This window comes from Podarcis filfolensis (genome assembly GCF_964270895.1).
Source record: "Podarcis filfolensis genome assembly, chromosome: 7".
Taxonomy (NCBI): Eukaryota; Metazoa; Chordata; class Lepidosauria; order Squamata; family Lacertidae; genus Podarcis; species Podarcis filfolensis.
The window spans coordinates 54,204,735-54,222,970 of record NC_139603.1 but is presented as its reverse complement, the minus strand read 5'-3'; the positions used below and the strand labels follow the sequence as shown (position 1 = coordinate 54,222,970).

Sequence of the window (18,236 nt, the reverse complement as noted above, 5' to 3'; positions counted from 1 at the left end):
ATGGCGTTTATAAGTGATCCATGTTTCACAAGCTTAATGTTAAGATGCTTCAAGCAAGGGATTGTTCAACCCTTGGGAAATCGCTTTTTATGAGGTAGAGCTTATCTATTCCTGGCTCAGCCCAAAGAGGTATTTGCGCAAAAGTAGGCTTTATTTGACAAACCAAGGATTCTTGGCTGGGATACAGTTAAAGTGAAATACTTTGTTGGTTCCTTTGACTTCAGTTGTGTAGCAATTTCTTCTTTTAATGCGGGGGGGGGATTACTTACGCAGATGGTGGTACGCATGTATGTCCTGAAAGGGAAGCAGGCTGTGGGTAGCTGGAAGCTATATCATGTAGTGTCAGTTTCTCAGCTTTTGGCATATTGTAGACAGCAACAATGACCAAAACAGTCTACTAAGACCTCACACCCAAAAAACTGTGTGTACGATTGCACTTGCTCAAGTTTCTTGAGTTGATCAAAAGTGCATAATTTGACTGGATTGAAGCAAGTTGGTCCCTCCAGAAAGCATGAGTAGAAAACACCCATGATTTATACATGGTGGTAGATTGCAAAGATTCAAATGGATTTCTGTAAAACACACCCACGTCTTTGTCACTCTACTGTGTCTCTAAAAGTAGCAGAACTTGAAAAGCCGTTTTGCAGTCTGAGGAAAAGTGAGAAGGTTCTTGTAATAATTGAGACAGCAGGCAGTATATCAGTAAACATTTAGGCAGCTTGGAAGCACTTACTGCTGAAACCCAGGACATTTTAATTTGTGGTTAGTAGATGTATTCAGGGCTACATGAGCACACATTGAATTGAGGCCAAGATGCTTGAGCCTCTGGCTGGCCATATCTCGCAAGCTAATCCAAATATAATTAAGTGAAAGAATATACAGTAGACCCTCTGGATATGGATTTCATTCGTTCCGGGGGTCCATGCACACCCCGAAAAATCTGTAAGCAGAGGCACCGCTTCTGCACACGCGTGCAGCATGCAGAGCACTTCTGCCCATGAGAAAGCAGCAAAACCTGGAAAAATACTTCCAGGTTTGCCGCTTTCGCAACCTGAAGATTACGTCTCCAGAGAGGTACGTAACCCGAGAGTCCACTGTAATGAAAGAAGACTGGATCAAAAACTAGAGCTGCTGAGTTGCTAATCTGTTCATGGTCAGTGATCAAAAGATATATTAATGGACATAATTCTGTTGACCTTTTGGAGATGCTTTGTGGTGGGAAGTTTCACTTGGATCCATGGGCGTAGCCAGGATTTTTGTTGGGAAGGGCAGGGCTTTTGTTTTGGGGGGGTGCAGAACAGAAGTGATTGGTAAGTTAAGTATTTCTATTGTTTTACTTGATCTAGGGGGGCAGCTGCGCCCCCTTGGCTATGCCCATGCTTGAATCCTTTTTGGGTTCTTTGATCTGTGTTGCTCAAATCCTTATGTGGCCCCCTTCAGTCATAAGGGCTAAAAAATTACTGTCAAAAACTGAAGGCACAGGCTTTCTGCCACTTAGTTTATTAGATCTTGTGTTTGTGCAGTTTGCAATGCAGTTCTTAAGAACAGCAGATCACAGTCCTCTGTGTTCCTGGAACCTAGGGCTACCACCTCTCTTTTCCCAAGCTTTTAAAAACTGCATGACAGTCAGGAAAACAGCAGCTTCAGCTTTTCTCTACTTTTCTGTGCTGGGAAAAGTATTGGTTGCTGACGTTGCTACCACTTCAAGCAGTATTGCTGTCCATCACACTCTCACTTATGTCCTGCCTTCTGCTGTTCCTGCCAACAACAACTTCTGCTCCTGTGGTTCTGTGTTAGCCCACCCCATTGCACAGTGTGCTGATTTCCTCAGTTTCCTCTCTTTTCCTTAGGTCCCTGTTTTCTTTATGCACTCTTTTCCTACATTTGTATTCCTGATGATCATGAATGTTTCAATTTACTTCTTTTCCAGCTTTCCTAGACAGCACACACAAAAACTTGACATTTATTCAATTGAATCTAACTCATCTTTTTAATCATTGAACAGCTAGTTTGAAATATATATATTGTCCAAGATGAACTTCTTCCTGGAAACACTCAGAGTCATTGGACTGTCAGTATATTTTACACTGGAGAGTTTCATCTTATTATTCATCCCTGTGCGGAAGAAGAATGTGACTGGTGAAATAGTGCTTATCACGGGAGCTGGAAGCGGAATCGGAAGGCTGATGGCTCTGAAGTTTGCTCGTCTTGGAGCTACATTGGTACTCTGGGATATCAGTGTAGAAGGCAACAAAGAGACAGCCAGACTGGCAAGGAAAAATGGAGCTGCGAGAGTGCACAACTACACTTGTGACTGTAGCAAAAGGCAGGAGGTCTATCAAGTAGCAGATCAGGTAACTTTGTTTTGCAAGTGGAGTTTTATTTTGCATAACATTTTATCTATCTCTCAGTTTCACATATGCTCTTGCAGCATGTTTATGTGTTGCAAGATACAACCATAATCACAGCTTCACTGTGCTTAGCTGCATTTGTATGAAGCCACCATATCAACCTGATACTACCAGCTCTTTGGTTTATTCTTCGTAGCTGCTCCAACTATTCACTTCTTCAGTCCTTTGAAAGAGTTGGAGCAGCTTAATAGTGACCCTGAAGGTAAACAGTAATGAGGCAAACCAGAACAAACGTACCTTCATTCAGAATTATGTTTGGCTGTTGTTGGTTTTTTTAATACATCATAATGCAACCAATGCTTTGATCTCTTGGGTGTAATAATCACCCGTGTGGTATAGGAGTTGCTGCTCTCGCCACAGGCAACTCAAGGCTTCTGTTACATTTGTTGTGGATATTCTACATCCATAGGGTGAATTACTGTTTTTTCCAATTCCATGACTGCTTCATATTTAGAACTATTAACCACACTGATTAGCATCATTCCATTGGGAGGTCCTTGCCCCATCTGGGGATTACATAGAAACACATAAACAGGCATTTACAGGTGAAGAGAGAGAGGGAGGGAGGGAGGGAGGGAGGGAGCTCTTCAAGGAATGTGTGGAAGAGATTGGCTTGTTGCTTTTTCAAGAGTGCTAATGGGATTGTTTTTTATTTCACACACCCTGATGAATAATCAAAAGTGAGAAGTTGCCCACATCAATTTCTCTGGTTTGGATATGTATGCACAGGGCCAGAATGTCTCGTATCCTGGTGTTTAATCTGAGAGCAGCTTTTTAATCTCCAGTAGAAGTATGTTGCTTCATGAGCTACCTGAACCTCTCAGTGGAAGCGTCAAGGATAGGCAATTTTACAGTGCAGTTCTATATCAATAGGCACAAACTATATGGGGTCCTGTTCCATTTGCCAGTATTTAAAGGGGAGATAAAAATTGTGTTGACTGTTTAGAGTTGAACCTTGTACATGGCCTAGACAAAGGGATTGTGCCCAGGAAGGCAGTCTAGACATTGTGCAATAAATAAATGTGTGGGAACTTCTGCATGCAAAGCCCATGCCCTCCCTAAGTGATGTCTCTTGAAACTGCAGTCATGAAAATGGTTTGCTTTGCTTTGCTTATGTTAACTGTGAAAGAATCCTTATAGATGTAGAATCCATTGTCACTCTGAAAGTCTACCAAAGTGGTTTGAGGGTACAATTTAAAGTGGAGAAATGGTAGCTGCGAATGTGTTTTCAGTGGACCCTTCTTTCCTCTCTCAATCCCCTGCTTTCTCTTTCTTGGGATCTGTGAAGTCAGAGGATGCCCTGCTAGGGGAAAGAGGAAGGGGGTGGGGTTTCAACATCCAGCTCTAGTTCAAACCACTGCCCAATACCAGTTCTTACAGTGACCCAAAATCTAGCTTTATTTTGCAAAATATTTACTTGAAAAATAGTAAGACAGTTTTATACCTTAACATAAAGGAGCTATAGTGCTTCTAATTCTGAAGGGGTAGGAGTTTTTAATTGTAAGAAGCATTTGTTTCTGGCTTCTTCTTTTTTAAAAAAATATGTTAACTGGCATGCAAAAATGGTTTAGAAAAACCAGCCCGAGAACACTGAGGCTGTTAAAAACTGTTAAACCAAGAGAACAACATCTTGACAATATGAAGAATCATGCAAATCGCTTTATATGCAGAGTCATTTACAGACATTGGTTCTCTCTTTTTAACTATTAAAATTTGTCATAGTTTGAAACATCCTCTGATAAGATGTTGTTGTCCTAGGTGAAAAAAGAAGTCGGTGATGTTAGCATCCTGATTAACAATGCTGGCATTGTGACAGGAAAGAAATTCTTGGACTCTCCAGACGCAATGATACAGAAGTCTATGGAAGTGAACACAATGGCACACTTCTGGGTAATAGCATTTGTGATTTAAAATTTGTGATTTAACTATGAAAGTATATTTGCACTTGGATTGGGCTTTGATTAGTAAAATGCAGGCTTGCAGCTGTGTTAACAGATGCTCCATACAGGTATGTAAACTGAGCGCTCTCCTACGTAATACAGGCCTGCTGGATCAGGCCAAGGGCCCCTCTAGTCCAGCATCCTTTTCTCAGTGGCCAACCAGATGCCTGCAAGCTTGACATGAGCAGTAGGCCATCTAGTTTAACAAATCACCTGGACTAGAAGTCATTTTCTCTGTAAATGAAATCTGTGAGTTCAGAGGGAGGAAAAGCACCCTGATTAAATCCCATCTCCTTACAAAGGATTGGAGAGTAGCCGCATCGATGGGATCCAGGGGATTTGGGAAAGTGCACATCTGACAGCCTAACTTCTGTCCCAAGTAACTGGTAGTCAATATGATTAAAGTTAGTAATGTTTAAACACATCTTACATGAGGGTAAACATGGCCTTGGCAAAGGGAAGTGCTGCCTCACGTTTTTTTTTAAAAAAAGTATAGTTGATTTAGACTTCAAAAAAACCCAAAATGACTAAGTCCCTTGACCAAGTCTCCAGAGTAAATTTAGTCACAGTTTTAATAGAAAGCCCAGTTATGTCAGTTAAATATTCTATTGTTCTTGTCTAGCACTTGTCATGCTCTCCTGGTCACTCAGCACCATAGATATAATCATTTTGGATTGAAAACTGAGTTTAAAGAACAGGTAGCTGAGAATAGGAATAAATGGACAGTTTCTTTTTCTCAGTGGAAGGAGCTAAGCAGTGAGGGCACCTCAAGATATAGAGCAGACCAGTACTATTTAGCTTATTGCTTAATAATCTAGATTAGGGGATGAGCAGTAAGGTGGTCAGGCTTACACATGAAACAGTTGTTCACGACAATGAAGAACTAGGTGGAAGGGAAATAAAACATGATCAGGTGTCAGTATAAACTGCAGTTATCCACAGAAGCACTTGAGAAGGATGCCATAGCAACAGTCCCTCTTTGCCCTGGCAAGCATCCACTTCTTCCTCAGACAAGTGGATGAACTGATAAGGCTTGCTTGCATAGGCTTTTAATTATTGGCACAGAGTCTAAAGGTCTGGAGATGCAGGTAGCCAAGCACACTTGGGAGTGTGCAAATCTTTACCAAGCAGGGACTCAGGATCAAAGTGCACGTTCTATAAAAGCATGCTTAATGCTGCCCTGTGTAATTTGAAAGAACTTTGAAGGAAAAGTGGACAAGTAGAAATTCCTTAGAAGAGCAGCCAAGGCTGCCTTTTACTTGCTCTCACCCTCTGGGTGGTCCCAGTGGGCTTATCACTATACTGGCCCAAGAAGGGGAAAGGGGACGGGTGGAGCCTTTCAGAGAAAGAAAGCAAGAGAGTGACCAGAGGCAGTGGCGATCATTCACTTCCCTATTCTTTGCAGCTGAGAGAGAAGCAAGGAGTATCCTCCCCCATCTTCCCACATGCCCCCTTACTGGGCGGTGGAGTGGGGCCCTGTCTGCTATGCTCAGGTGAGCAAGTAAGAGGAGGGTGTGCCTGATCTTTCCAGCGCTGACTCCCTATGCCTTGACACTGAAAGAGGAAGGATTAGAGAGCAGGTGAAGGCAGCTGCTTGTTATTTTTCTCTGGGCAGCACCATGGTCCCCTTCTTCCTTGCATGGCTCCCTCCCTGGAAGTGGCAGAGCTCAGTGGAGATGGGGCTGATGAGGAGGTAGGGTGTTTCAGGGGACACCCCGCCTTCTCCAACTCTTCTGGGAAAAGGAAACAGTGATTTGCTTTTTGCTCTTTCGTAGTATGCCTTTTCCCTCAAAAGTGACAGCGTTAAGCATGCGCTGTGTGTGTGTGTGTGTGCGCACGCGTGCATGTGTGTGCGCGCGTGTCCCCTTTATATAACTAAAACCAAAAGGAGAGCCGGGTGTTCAGGCTTGTGCAGGCAACATTTGATTTTGTTTTTTTCATCTGTGAGTCACAGGTCAGACTTAACCAAGCATTTTTAATCCTTGGATTTCAAACTGTTGCTTGTGAGATGCAAGCTAAAACAGAGTGAGTAAATTTAAGACTTGAATCAGAGCCAGGTTGTATTAAATCTCTCTTTCTCCTTGATAGGATTTCTAGCACTGCGTAAAACCTCTTGCAGAATGAACAAGCATTTTGAAACTGACTGTAAGGTCATCTAGCTTGCCATCAGACATGTAACATTATTGGCAGGAGAGCATGAACATGCTCAGGGTGTGCTGCAGCCTGATTGTCATGGAACTTTGAAGTGTCAGGCATAGCTCTAATGGCTTTAGCCCAAACGTAGCAGAGTTTTCCTGCACAGCGAAGAAGCTAGTTGAGGTGGAAATGACTAGTCAGCTAGACTCAGAATAACTATTTACAGGATTTATTAAAAGGAAAAATAAAACCAGCAGAGTTTCTGCATACGAAACAAAGCAAAATAAATCCTTTCTTTCTCTCTCTCTCTCTTAACCATACACAGCATTCCTACTCCTAACACACCTAACCCAAACTGTGCTAGCACTCCTAGATAACAGAGTTGAGTGCTGGTCGTTAACCAATCAGAGTAAGTAGTTTCTAGGTCAAGCAGACCTTGGCTTTCTGCCAAGAGTAAATTGACACTGCCTTGAGTTAATTGTGTGAAGCCAGAATCTGTAAGTTTTCATGAGAATCAATTAACAGAAACTGAACAGATTGTTCACACTGAGCCTGATTGTTCACACTGATAGGCCACACTAAGTTCAACGGAACTTTGTCCCATGCAAGTGTGTGCACAGTATTGCAGTCCTAGTTTGTATAATTAGTTGGACGTTTGGAAGTGTTCTAATTTGAATACAGCATTCCCCACCCTCACCCCACCCTTTTAAACATTTATTTTAAAATACTGAATAAAGGTATAACCAATGGGGCTGTTGCATATCATTGAGACCTGGGAGCACCTGTAGACCTCAAGCCTGATCAGACAGGGTGACATTTTAATGTCAGGGTGAAGACAGACACACATTCAAAAGTATGGTGGAACTTACATTCCCTGCACCGTGGGGCATTTGTTTTTCAGGACAGAGGGCTATATTCAGCATTGCACTAAAGAGATTGTTCCATTTCTGCTTGCTCAACAGTATAATGCCCTCTCTGTGTGTGCTGTTCTGAGGGTTCTCCCAACCCTCTGGAGCAGATATGGGAAGGGATGTGGGGTACACACAGGGGGAGGAGAAGGCCTAGGTTGCTAGCAGAAATCCTTGCACTGGCTCCCTCTAGCACAACAATTTAGAGAATGTTGTTTTGGTGTTGTATTTTTACTGTAACTTTTAACATCAGTTTTCAAACCATGTACACCATGCTGGGAATGTCACCCCATTTTCACACTTTGCTTCTGTCTTCTTAACTACAGAAAAAAACAGAAGTTGGAATTTGTTCTGGGGGTATGATGCTATTGATTTTTTACTAGAAACTGGAAGAAGTTCTGATTTCAGTGGTGCAAACAAGTGCTTAAAAGGCCCAGTAGGATTGGTGAGCAATGGAAAATGGATGTAAGATGCATGTAGAGGGGTGGTGCACTTCAACATGATGTTGTCTGAAAAGTGTTTTGTGTTTGCAAGTAATAGTAGAAATTTAAAAAGTTCTGTATAAAATCTGTATTTATGTATTCACTTGCTATAATTGGAAATGGGACTAAACTGTGGTAAGTTTTTCAGCAGAACAGTCTGTTTGTAAAAATAAATAAATTAGGCATCTAGTACTACTAGCAAGTTTTTTTTGTTTTGATTAAATGGTAAGTCTGTAGTTTAGATGTAAAACTTTTGAAGAAGAAAAATTTCTTGCACGTGTGAAATCCACAGACTAAACTATGTGGTATTTCTGAGCATGAAATAACAAATAAACTTGCAGTATTTAGCTTCTTAGATTAGAAAAAAGAGAAATATTTAATCTAATAAAGGTAATGAAACTGAACAGCAGCAAAGACTGTCACTGCCAGAAACTAATGAACTACTAAAACTCCACATTTTAAAGGTTGGATTACAAAATGTATGGCATGTTGTTCAAATGTCAGCAGGGTTGGCGATAAGGAAACTATTGAGCATTAGAAGATGAGTTACAGTGTTGAAATAAGATAGTGGGCCTGCCAAGGTGAAGTAAGGGTTATGTTCCAGGGGTGCAAAGCCAAAACCACATAATCAGCAATCTCTGGAACCACCGCCACCACCCCACAAGATGGAGGCCTGATATTGTTGTAGGAGATGTGAGGACTTTGGCAGCATCCTGGAGCCCTCACACCTCATTCTCCGTACAGTGGTGCCTCACTTACCAGGCTTTGGGGATGAGGTGTCACACTGCCAGAGCCCTTGTGCTACCTTCTGAAAGCCCAGTAAGCAAGGAAAATCCACTGGGTGGGGGAAATAAATAAATGGATAGTGGGGAATGGCGAGTTTCCCACGTTCTCCTTTTTTTTATTATTCCCTACCCTTGCGAAGCTGTGGATGTAGGAAAGTAGCATAAGTTTACTGTACGGTACCTCGGGTTACAGACGCTTTGGGTTACAGACGCTTTGGGTTACAAACTCCGCTAACCAGGAAGTGGTTGCTCCAGGTTAAGAACTTTGCCCCAGGATAAGAACGGAAATCACGCACCAGTGGTGCAGCGGCAGCAGGAGGCCCCATTAGTGAAAGCGCGCCTCAGGTTAAGAACCGTTTCAGGTTAAGAATGGACCTCTGGAACAAATTAAGTTCTTAACCCAAGATACCACTGTACTTACTTGTGCTTGGTTTTTGTAATTTATTACAGTGAACGCTCGGGTTGCGAATGTGATCTGTGCGGGAGGCACCTTCACAACCCGCAGCATTCGCAACCCACAGCGCCTCATCTGCACACGTGTGGGTCGCGATTTAGTGTTTCTGCACATGCGTGAGCGCCAAAACCCAGAAGTAACCCATTCCGGTACTTCCGGGTTCGGTGTGGTGCGCAACCCAAAAACACGCAACCTGAAGTGTCTGTAACCCGAGGTATGGTACTATGAAATGTAAACCACTACGATGTTGATGATGATGATGATGATGATGATGATGATGATGATGAAAGAGTAGAACATCTTGCCTTTTCCCACATAAATGCTATTTCTATAAACATTGACCCTGTACGGCCTACAGGAATAGCCTCTCCTCCGGCATGCAACATGCCTCTCGATAATTTTCAATAAGATGGCTGATAAAAACTCACTGCATGGATAATTTATTGCTTTTGCTACCTGTTTCGTTTGTAATTTGTTGTTAATTTTATCACCCTGGGACTCTTGAGTGAAAAGCTGATTGTAGATGCCTCAAGTAAAGAACACGTAGTACTAACTGATGCTAAAGTAGCAACAGCAGAAGTCCTGTGCCCAAGATCGCCCAGGAAGGTCCTGGCTGGGGTGAAATTGCTAGAGGGAGTTTGTTCACCACGCTAGCACATGCATCCTTGTATATTTATTTGTTATCGTATGATTGGTTATCTTTGTTTGTTTGTTCTCTAGACTGCCAAAGCATTTGTTCCAGCCATGGCAGCTTCTAATCATGGACATGTGGTAACTATTTCAAGTGCAGCTGGCTTAGTTGGCGTTACAGGACTGGCAGGTTAGTACATATCAGATGCACTGATAAACAAAAGACACAGACCACAGATCCTTTCATCTATTTTAGACATGTGGTCCAACAGGTGGATAAACAGGGGCTTCTCTGATGTAGAAATAGAAGTCTCACACAGCTATATGGAAGCAACTGGGGAGAGCCAAGAATGAGCTGCTCTTGTAGATGACACCAGTAATGATAGATTAGATTGTAGGTGCAGAGAAGTTGGTAGCAGAAGCAGTTTCATTAAACATTCCTGCTAAGGATAGCATGCCAGGTTATGGGTGCAGATAGGCCTCTGAACACTGAGTCTTCAGATTAATTGTCGTATGTTAGCGTTAGGGAATAGTAGTTAACTGGGAGGTGGGAATCAACAAAGGAAATACTTTACCAAAAAAGGACAAGGAAGAGTGTAACTCAGAGGATGGCAACCATGGTGCTCCACTGATGTTAACTCCCATCTGCTCCACCCAGCATAGCTAATGGTCAAGAATGATGGGGAGCTGCAGTCCAGCAACATCTGTTGGACCACAGGTTCCCCTATCCCCTAAATGCATGCACTGACAAGGCTGCAGTAAATAACTGAGGAATGTGCTTGCAGTCTGAAGAAAGCTAGAAGCTTTTGAATTATGATTGTGGAGAAATGTTAGAACATTACAAATAATCATTGCCAGCACCTGTGTTGTCACTTGTGCATTGGGCCATAGATGTTTGTGCGGGAAAGGATCTTGCATAGAGAAAATGGTGTACAGTCATACCTCAGGTTACAGATGCTTCAGGTTGCATTTTTTCAGGTTACAGACCGCCGAAACCTGGAAGTAGCGGAACAGGTTACTTCCGGGTTTCGGCGGTCGCGCATGTGCAGAAGCCCCGAATCGCACTTTGCGCATGCGCAGAAGCGCCAAATCGCAACCCACATGTGCGCAGACACGCAACTGCGGGTTGCGAATGCTGTGGGTTGCGAACGTGCATCCCGCACGGATCACGTTCGCAACCCGAGCGTCCACTGTACATGCAAGCGAACAGTGGCGTAGCGTGGGGGGTGCAGGGGGGGCCGGCCGCACCGGGCGCAACATCGGGGGGGCGCTAATCTAGTGGAAGAGACTCGAGTTCTAAAATCCACGGGTTAGGGGGCGCAAATTACTTGCCTTGCCCCGGGTGCTGACAACCCACGCTACGCCACTGCAAGCGAAGAGCCAATCAATGGCACAGGTGGCTTTCAATGTGTTCATAATTTTCAAATTCATTCCCAGTAATCTCTGTGTTAGTCCTAGTTCTATAGAAAGTTCTGTAGAAAGTCAGACTTAAACCAGGGAGCCCTGAATTCATATCCTTAACTTAGCCATGAAGCTGATCATGTGTCACTGGGCTAGTCAATCTCTGTTGATGTAATCATCCTCATAGAGTTGTTCTGAGTTCATTCGACATTACTCTCTATTTAAAAAAATACCACCTATAATTGCATGAGACTGTTGAAACCATTAAACCAGGATTGCCAACTATTTTGCGTGTAGGCCATGTCACAAAAAGTCCTGTCTTTAATACATTGCTTTACTCAGATATTGTCCTGCTGCAATGTTTCTAGATCTTTCCTCTCGTTTCACAGATTACTGTGCAAGTAAATTTGCAGTAGTTGGCTTCGCTGAGTCTTTAGCTATAGAGATGTTGGCATTGGGAAAGACTGGTGTTAAATCCACAATTGTCTGTCCATTTTTCATAAACACGGGAATGTTTGATGGCTGTCAAACCAAGTGAGTTAACTGTTTATATATTTGTGTCCATATAATGTTAAAATAATTGTATAAGAGAAATGCTGAAATGGTGAAGATTGATTGAAACATAACCTAAGGCCTTGGAGAGCCACTGTCATTTAGAGTAGACAACAAGGGGCCCAAAAAAATAATCTGCCCTATTATAAGGCTGCTTCCTGGGTTCCTGTATGCTCAAATCTGCATGATATACATAAATTAAACAGCAGGTTCGCCATAGTAGCATTTATGCGCTGAGAGAAGTGGCACTTCTTGAATTTGTGCCTATTGTGTCACTCTGCATTTGACAGATAATTGTTGAGGATGGTATTTTATTTATTAAGTTTCTATCCAACCCTACCTTCCAGGGCAGCACACAGCGAAACAATAAAATAATATAAACAATATGCAGTATAAAAGTATACTACAGTCGTACCTTGGAAGTTGAATGGAATCCGTTCCGGAAGTCCGTTCAACTTCCAAAACATTCAGAAACCAAAGTGCGGCTTCTGATTGGCTGCAGGAAGCTCCTGCAGCCAATCGGAAGCCACGGTAGCCCCATCGGACCTTCGGCTTCCAAAAATAGTTCGCAAACCAGAATAGGTTTGCAGCGTTAGGGAGCCAAAACGTTCAAGAACTAAGCTGTTCAAAAACCAAGGTATGACTGTATTTAAAACCATTTAAACTATTAAACAACTTTTAAACATTTAAACGAGAGGGATAGCTCTGTTGATAGAGCATGAGACTCTTAATCTCAGTATCATGAGTTTGAGCCCCACGGTGGGCAAAAAAAATCCTGCATTGCAGGGGGTTGAATTAGATGACGCTTGTGGTCCCTTCCAACGTTACACTCCTATGATTCTATATCTAAAAATTTGCAGCCTAGAAGATCCTCCTGTCTCTGGAGGTGGGCCAATCTAACTGTTCCCCCCTCCTCTACAGTGAGGATCAATCACACGCAATCCAGACTTCACCACAGAATGATCTGTTCATGACGGCAGCGTGATGATCTCGATCTCCCCCCCCCCCATCTCTCACACAATCACTAGTTCTTTCCCAGTATCCTCTGTAGCAAATACCAGATCTAGGGTATGACCTGCAATGTGTGTCAGCTGTTCAAAGTGTTGACCTGATGGTCATGGCAGCCATGAAGTCCTGAGTGGACCCAAGCAAAGGGTACTCAGCATGGATATTGAAGAGACCCAAGACTCGTGTCCTGGGATTCTTTAACACCATACTGTCTCCACCAGCTCAGTCCTGAAGATGGTTGGGCAGTGGGGTGGATGGGAGCACCCACAAGATCCCTGTCCTGCCTCTGTAGCCCAACATCATGTACAAACCCAGATCCCAGATGGACTGGCCTCCTGGCCAAGTTGTGTTTTTGTGGGCTGACCCGATGTTTCAAAACAATACCATCGGATAGGACAGATCAACTTGACTACTGGGGAGTGATTAAGAAGGGGCTATATACGTCGAGTCTCCCACTCTCTTCTATGAGGATATGGTTTTTCTCCACCTGTATACAGTCTCAACCCTCACTCCAAATGATAGAGGTCTTCAGATGACAGGTCTTCTCAAATATTTGCCCTGAAAAAAATGCCCTTTGAAAGTAATAAGGGGAAATCATATTGAAGAAAGAATAAATGATTTTCCCCCTGTTCAGAATGGTGCTGTACTAGGCAGCAGTCTTCATATCTGAAACTCATTGGCACAGGTGATAACTGTGGGGAACTCCTGACCATTGAGAAGTTCTCTTACCTGCTTTATCTCTTCAGGTGGCCACGGTTCCTGCCTGTTATGGATCCAGACTATGCAGCTGAAAGAATTGTCTCTGGTATTCTGCGAAATCAGGTGTATGTCTACATCCCGCGTAGCATAACCCTTTTGATTGCACTGAAAGGGTAAGAATGTCATTTTCCTTTTGCATCCATTTTTCGTACATTTCTTTCTTGCTCTGAAGCCTGGCAGCAGGCAAGAGAACTGTTAGGGCATAAAAATATTTAAAATATTAACAGATTGAAAAGGGTCTTCTCAGTGATATGGGGAAATCTAAGCATTGTGTTTAGAGGCAAATGAGTGCCAGGATCTCCCAATTCTTTCAGAGAGTTTTTGGTATATTCATTTCTCTATTGTTCCAAATCTCCAATCTCTGGTCACACCTGGGGCAATAAGTTCTATTGTCCTGTTAACGACCCACAATTGCTTTCTTAATGGCCCTAGTTTGGCCAGGCTACCCAGGAATTCCTTTCAGAGTTTATATTCCCCCCTTGTATTACAAATAACCCAAAATCCTAACGCTTATTAATTTCAGTGTTTAGGGGGAAACCCACCCTCCCCCGGTTTTGTAACAGTATGATGCAGCTGCTTGGGACAGCAAGGTGACTTGGGACAGATATGGGTGGAAACGACTTACTTTCACAAGAATTTGGTTTCAAAACAGGAGTTTTGAACAAGTGTCAGGAGAAATCTGAAAGAAAGGCAGGTGTTAAGGCAAAAACTCGTCTGGTAATTTATACTCTTAAAATCTTGGTGTGACAAACTACCTTCCCTGGCCTTGTCCACAGGCCCCAAAGAAGGCAGGAGGAGTGACTTCAGGACCAAGCTATATAAAAATGGTTAGGACTCCAAACACTTTACTCAGTAGTTGTGGAAGACGTCAGTTTGCTTGGGCAAAGCTGCAGGGACAGTTAACGCAACCCACATTCCCCATGCTTTGCGAGGTAAAGGTAAAGCGACCCCTGACCATTAGGTCCAGTCATGACTGACTCTGGGGTTGCTGTGTTCATCTTGCTTTATTGGCCGAGGGAGCCGGCATACAGCTTCCAGGTCATGTGGCCAGCATGACTAAGCTGCTTCTGGCGAACTAGAGCAGCGCACGGAAACACCGTTTACCTTCCCGCCAGAGCGGTACCTATTTATCTACTTGCACTTTGACATGCTTTCGAACTGCTAGGTGGGCAGGGACCGAGCAACGGGAGCTCACCCCCGTCGTGGGGATTTGAACCACCAACCTTCTGATTGGCAAGTCCTAGGCTCTGTGGTTTAACCCACAGTGCCACATCAATCTCTAAATCCTCAGTCTTTCCTAACAATGCTCTGTGACCTTGAAGGGGGTGGGGTGATGCATAGGTGTCTGAATCCTTTTTCCCCTCTGTGAGAATGCAAGCAACTTGAGTTGGGGAAGACCTTAAGTTCTAGAAAAGCAGGTTGGGGAGAAGCATGCTAGATAGACCACATGGTGTGGCAGCTTCCTGCTGCAAGTGAATACCTCTGGATTGTGAAATGTTGCACTGAATTTATTATCTGGAAAGGATTCAAGTGCCTTTTGTGGGAGGGGAAGAAAATATGTAGGTACTGACATGAGATAAATGTAAGGAATAGAAAGGTATTATTATTGTTGTTGTTGTTGTTGTTGTTGTTGTTGTTGTTGTTGTTGTTGCATTATTTTTACATATGTCTGAACGCCTGCTTTCCTGCAGGATTCCTGTCTCTTCAAAATCACACAACTTTTAGAAATGAGCAGGAGAAGCTGCCTTTATTTCTTTTTATATATTTGTTTAGAAGCATTTCTGAACTACTCAGTATTTTAAAATGCCTGAGTGGTATACAAAAATACCAACATAAAAATGATAATACTCCTAGAAACAGAGCTATGACATAAAAAACAGGATTTCATTAATAAACAAATACATAAGCAGAGGAAATTTTATCTGTTGAATAAATATCCTGATATAATTACTTTGCCCTATTATAATTAACTCACTCTGCAGACAGAATAAATATGCTTCTGTCCTTAATTTTTGACAGTTAAGCTTCTCATAATAGCTGCCTTATATCCCTGGAAGAGAGAAATAGATGTCTGTATTATTACTTTTCCCACAAGGTGTAACAGGACCTTTAGATGTATGGGCAGGAGCTGGATCAAGGGAGTTGTGTGGAGGTGATGAGCTAAATGAATGGCATTTGAGTAAAATATACTATTTCAGGAGCTCTAATCTTCTATGCCACGTGTGTTTTGGTCCTGAGGTGCAAAAAAAGGGAGACATGATAAATAAGGGCTGTATAAAATGAACAGCAGAGGGAGAAGTTAGGTCAGGGGTTAGCAAACTTTTTCAGCAGAGGGCTGGACCACTGTTCCTCAGACCTTGTGGGGGGCCAGACTATATTTTGAAGAAAAAAAATGAATGAATTCCTATGCCCCACAAATAACCCAGAGATGCATTTTAAATAAAATGACACATTCCACTCATCCACGGGCCGGATTTAGAAGGCATTTGGGCTGGATCTGGCCCCCGGGCCTTAGTTTGCCTACCCATGAGCTAGGTAGTTCTTATGGTTTGTGGAGGGTGTGGTTGTGGAAGAGAAATGTGTGACAGGTAGAGCTTTCTTTTTCCTCCTTCTGGACGCCCAGGACAGCTGTAGCCAAGAAAGCCTTTGGCTCACTCTGGTTGGTGATTTCTCTGCACCTTAGTCTGGGACGATCTTACTTAGCCCCAGTAACATGTGTCTTGGGTTACATCAGGATTGGATTAACATGGCAGCGATGCCTTTGAAGCATCTCCAGAAAGTGTTGAGATGCAGCAGCCAGGGTTTTCAGAGCATATTGTTGCCCTTCCTGAACACCTGCACTGATTACTGTTCAGTTTCCAAGGAGCATTTGGATGTGCTGGTTATTAAGCCCTACATGGCAGGGGTGCAGGATACTTAAGAGACTGCCATGCCACCCTGCCTGTGCTCTGTTGGGAAAGTTCTTCAGGCCCTGCACAGGCTGGTACACACATGAAAGGCTGAGGGCATGTCTTAGTTGTGGAGCTCTTCCACAGGAAGGCCCTCTGCTCCCTCAACTTATTTTGGCTCATCTGGTTCCAGATGGTTTTGTGTTGTTGTTATTAACCTGTCCAGGTTATGTATTGATGCTTGCCTTTTTAATCACCTGCCTTTTGATTTTCCAGTTCTGTGGCATGTCTGTGTGTTTTTAGTTTGCTTTAATGAACATATTGTTGGACACCTTGAGCATTATGTGCTAGTGGAAAGGTGGGAAAGGAAATAAAACAATGGTGCCAAAGCAGAAGAGAATCTCAAAGTTTGACACTCATCATGCCTGTGTTCTTTCTTTCTTTTTCCCCAGTTTAATACCTACAAAAGTTGGTATGCTTCTCGGAGACTATATGGGGTATTTCCATTTTATGGAGACATTCGTAGGTCATGCAAATAAGATTGAAGACAATAAATCTCAGTGAACAGCAACAAAAATTCCAACTTTGACTTACCTTCTGAGTGTCAGATGTGTGGAACTCCTATAATGCCAATACTTAATGTGTGCCTGAAACATCAAAGATAGCATGACTTGTTAGTAAGAAATAAAATTATTTTTGAACTAAATTTCACTGATGGTGGAATATGAATGATTTTTAATTACAACTCTTTTTAGAACTGCTGCTGTGTCCTTGTTGTATGTAGCTTGTGAATTAAGTGATTTTTATTGCAATAAAATATTAAATCTTGAAGGACAGGAAAATTGGCTTCCAGGTGGAGAGGTCAAAATTAGAAACAGAGCTTTTGGAACCCAATACTAAGAATCTGTCAAGAATGTATAACTTGCTGTTGAAATGGAATACACAGGATGAGACGGTTAAATCAGCTATGATTAAATGGGCACAAGACATTGGTCATGACATTATGTTTGCTGACTGGGAACAGTTATGGACTACCGGTATAAAATTTACGGCATGTAATGCCTTAAGAGAGAACATTATGAAAATGATTTATAGGTGGTACATGACCCCAGTCAAGCTTGCAAAAATCTATCATACGCCCAATAATAAATGCTGGAAATGTAAGGAAACTGAAGGTACTTTCTACCATCTTTGGTGGACGTGCCCAAGGATCAAGGCCTTCTGGGAAATGATCTATAATGAAATTAAGAAGGTACTTAAGTGTACTTTTCATAAGAAACCAGAGGCCTTCCTCCTGGGCATGGTAGGCCAACTGGTGTCAAGGAAAGATAGGACGTTCTTTATGTATGCTACAACAGCAGCAAGAGTTCTTTTAGCAAAGTATTGGAAGACACAAGAACTACCCACGCTGGAAGAGTGGCAGACGAAGGTGATTGACTATATGGGACTGGCCGAGATGACTGGCAGAATCCGTGACCAAGGGAAAGAGACGGTGGAAGAAGATTGGAAGAAATTTAAAGTTTATCTTAAGAACTGTTGTAAGATTAATGAGTGCTAAAATGTCATGGGTAACGCAAAACAGAATTGCAGCGATAAATGATTGGGTAAGAGAAAAAGGATCAAAGAAATTGAATCATAAGTAATTGAAATTAGGGGTTGCTGAAAAAGTTTAAAACAGGGATGCAGAAAAGGGAGGTATGGGGAAGTCGTTGAAATAAGGTTTAAGAAAAAAAGGTGATGAAATTATACGTGTTTATATGTTTGTTTGTTAATGTGTTATGTTGTGAACTGTTAGTTTTTGTGTGTTAATATATGTTGTAAAACCAATAAAAATTTATTATAAAAAAAAATATTAAATCTTGGAACAAATTTGTATAAAGGC

At 42.5% G+C, this 18,236-nt stretch overlaps 1 protein-coding gene across 5 annotated transcripts in view; it reads left to right on the top strand.

The window, feature by feature from the left end:
• The window catches only part of SDR16C5 (short chain dehydrogenase/reductase family 16C member 5), a 40,177-nt gene extending 22,994 nt beyond the window's left edge, over positions 1–17,183 (top strand). For 3 of the 5 annotated variants that reach the window (XM_083623106.1, XM_083623105.1, XM_083623107.1), the window contains exons 2-7: positions 2,006–2,354; positions 4,170–4,301; positions 9,837–9,936; positions 11,537–11,681; positions 13,454–13,579; positions 16,807–17,183. In XM_083623106.1, coding sequence (XP_083479232.1) covers positions 2,034–2,354; positions 4,170–4,301; positions 9,837–9,936; positions 11,537–11,681; positions 13,454–13,579; positions 16,807–16,918 — 936 coding nt within the window. In that variant the 5' untranslated portion in view covers positions 2,006–2,033 and the 3' untranslated portion in view covers positions 16,919–17,183. Of the gene's footprint in view, positions 1–1,930; positions 2,355–4,169; positions 4,302–9,836; positions 9,937–11,536; positions 11,682–13,453; positions 13,580–16,806 lie in introns of all 5 variants that reach the window. The other 2 variants (XM_083623108.1, XM_083623109.1) reach the window with 1 other exon arrangement.
• Positions 17,184–18,236: the final 1,053 nt, after the last annotated feature.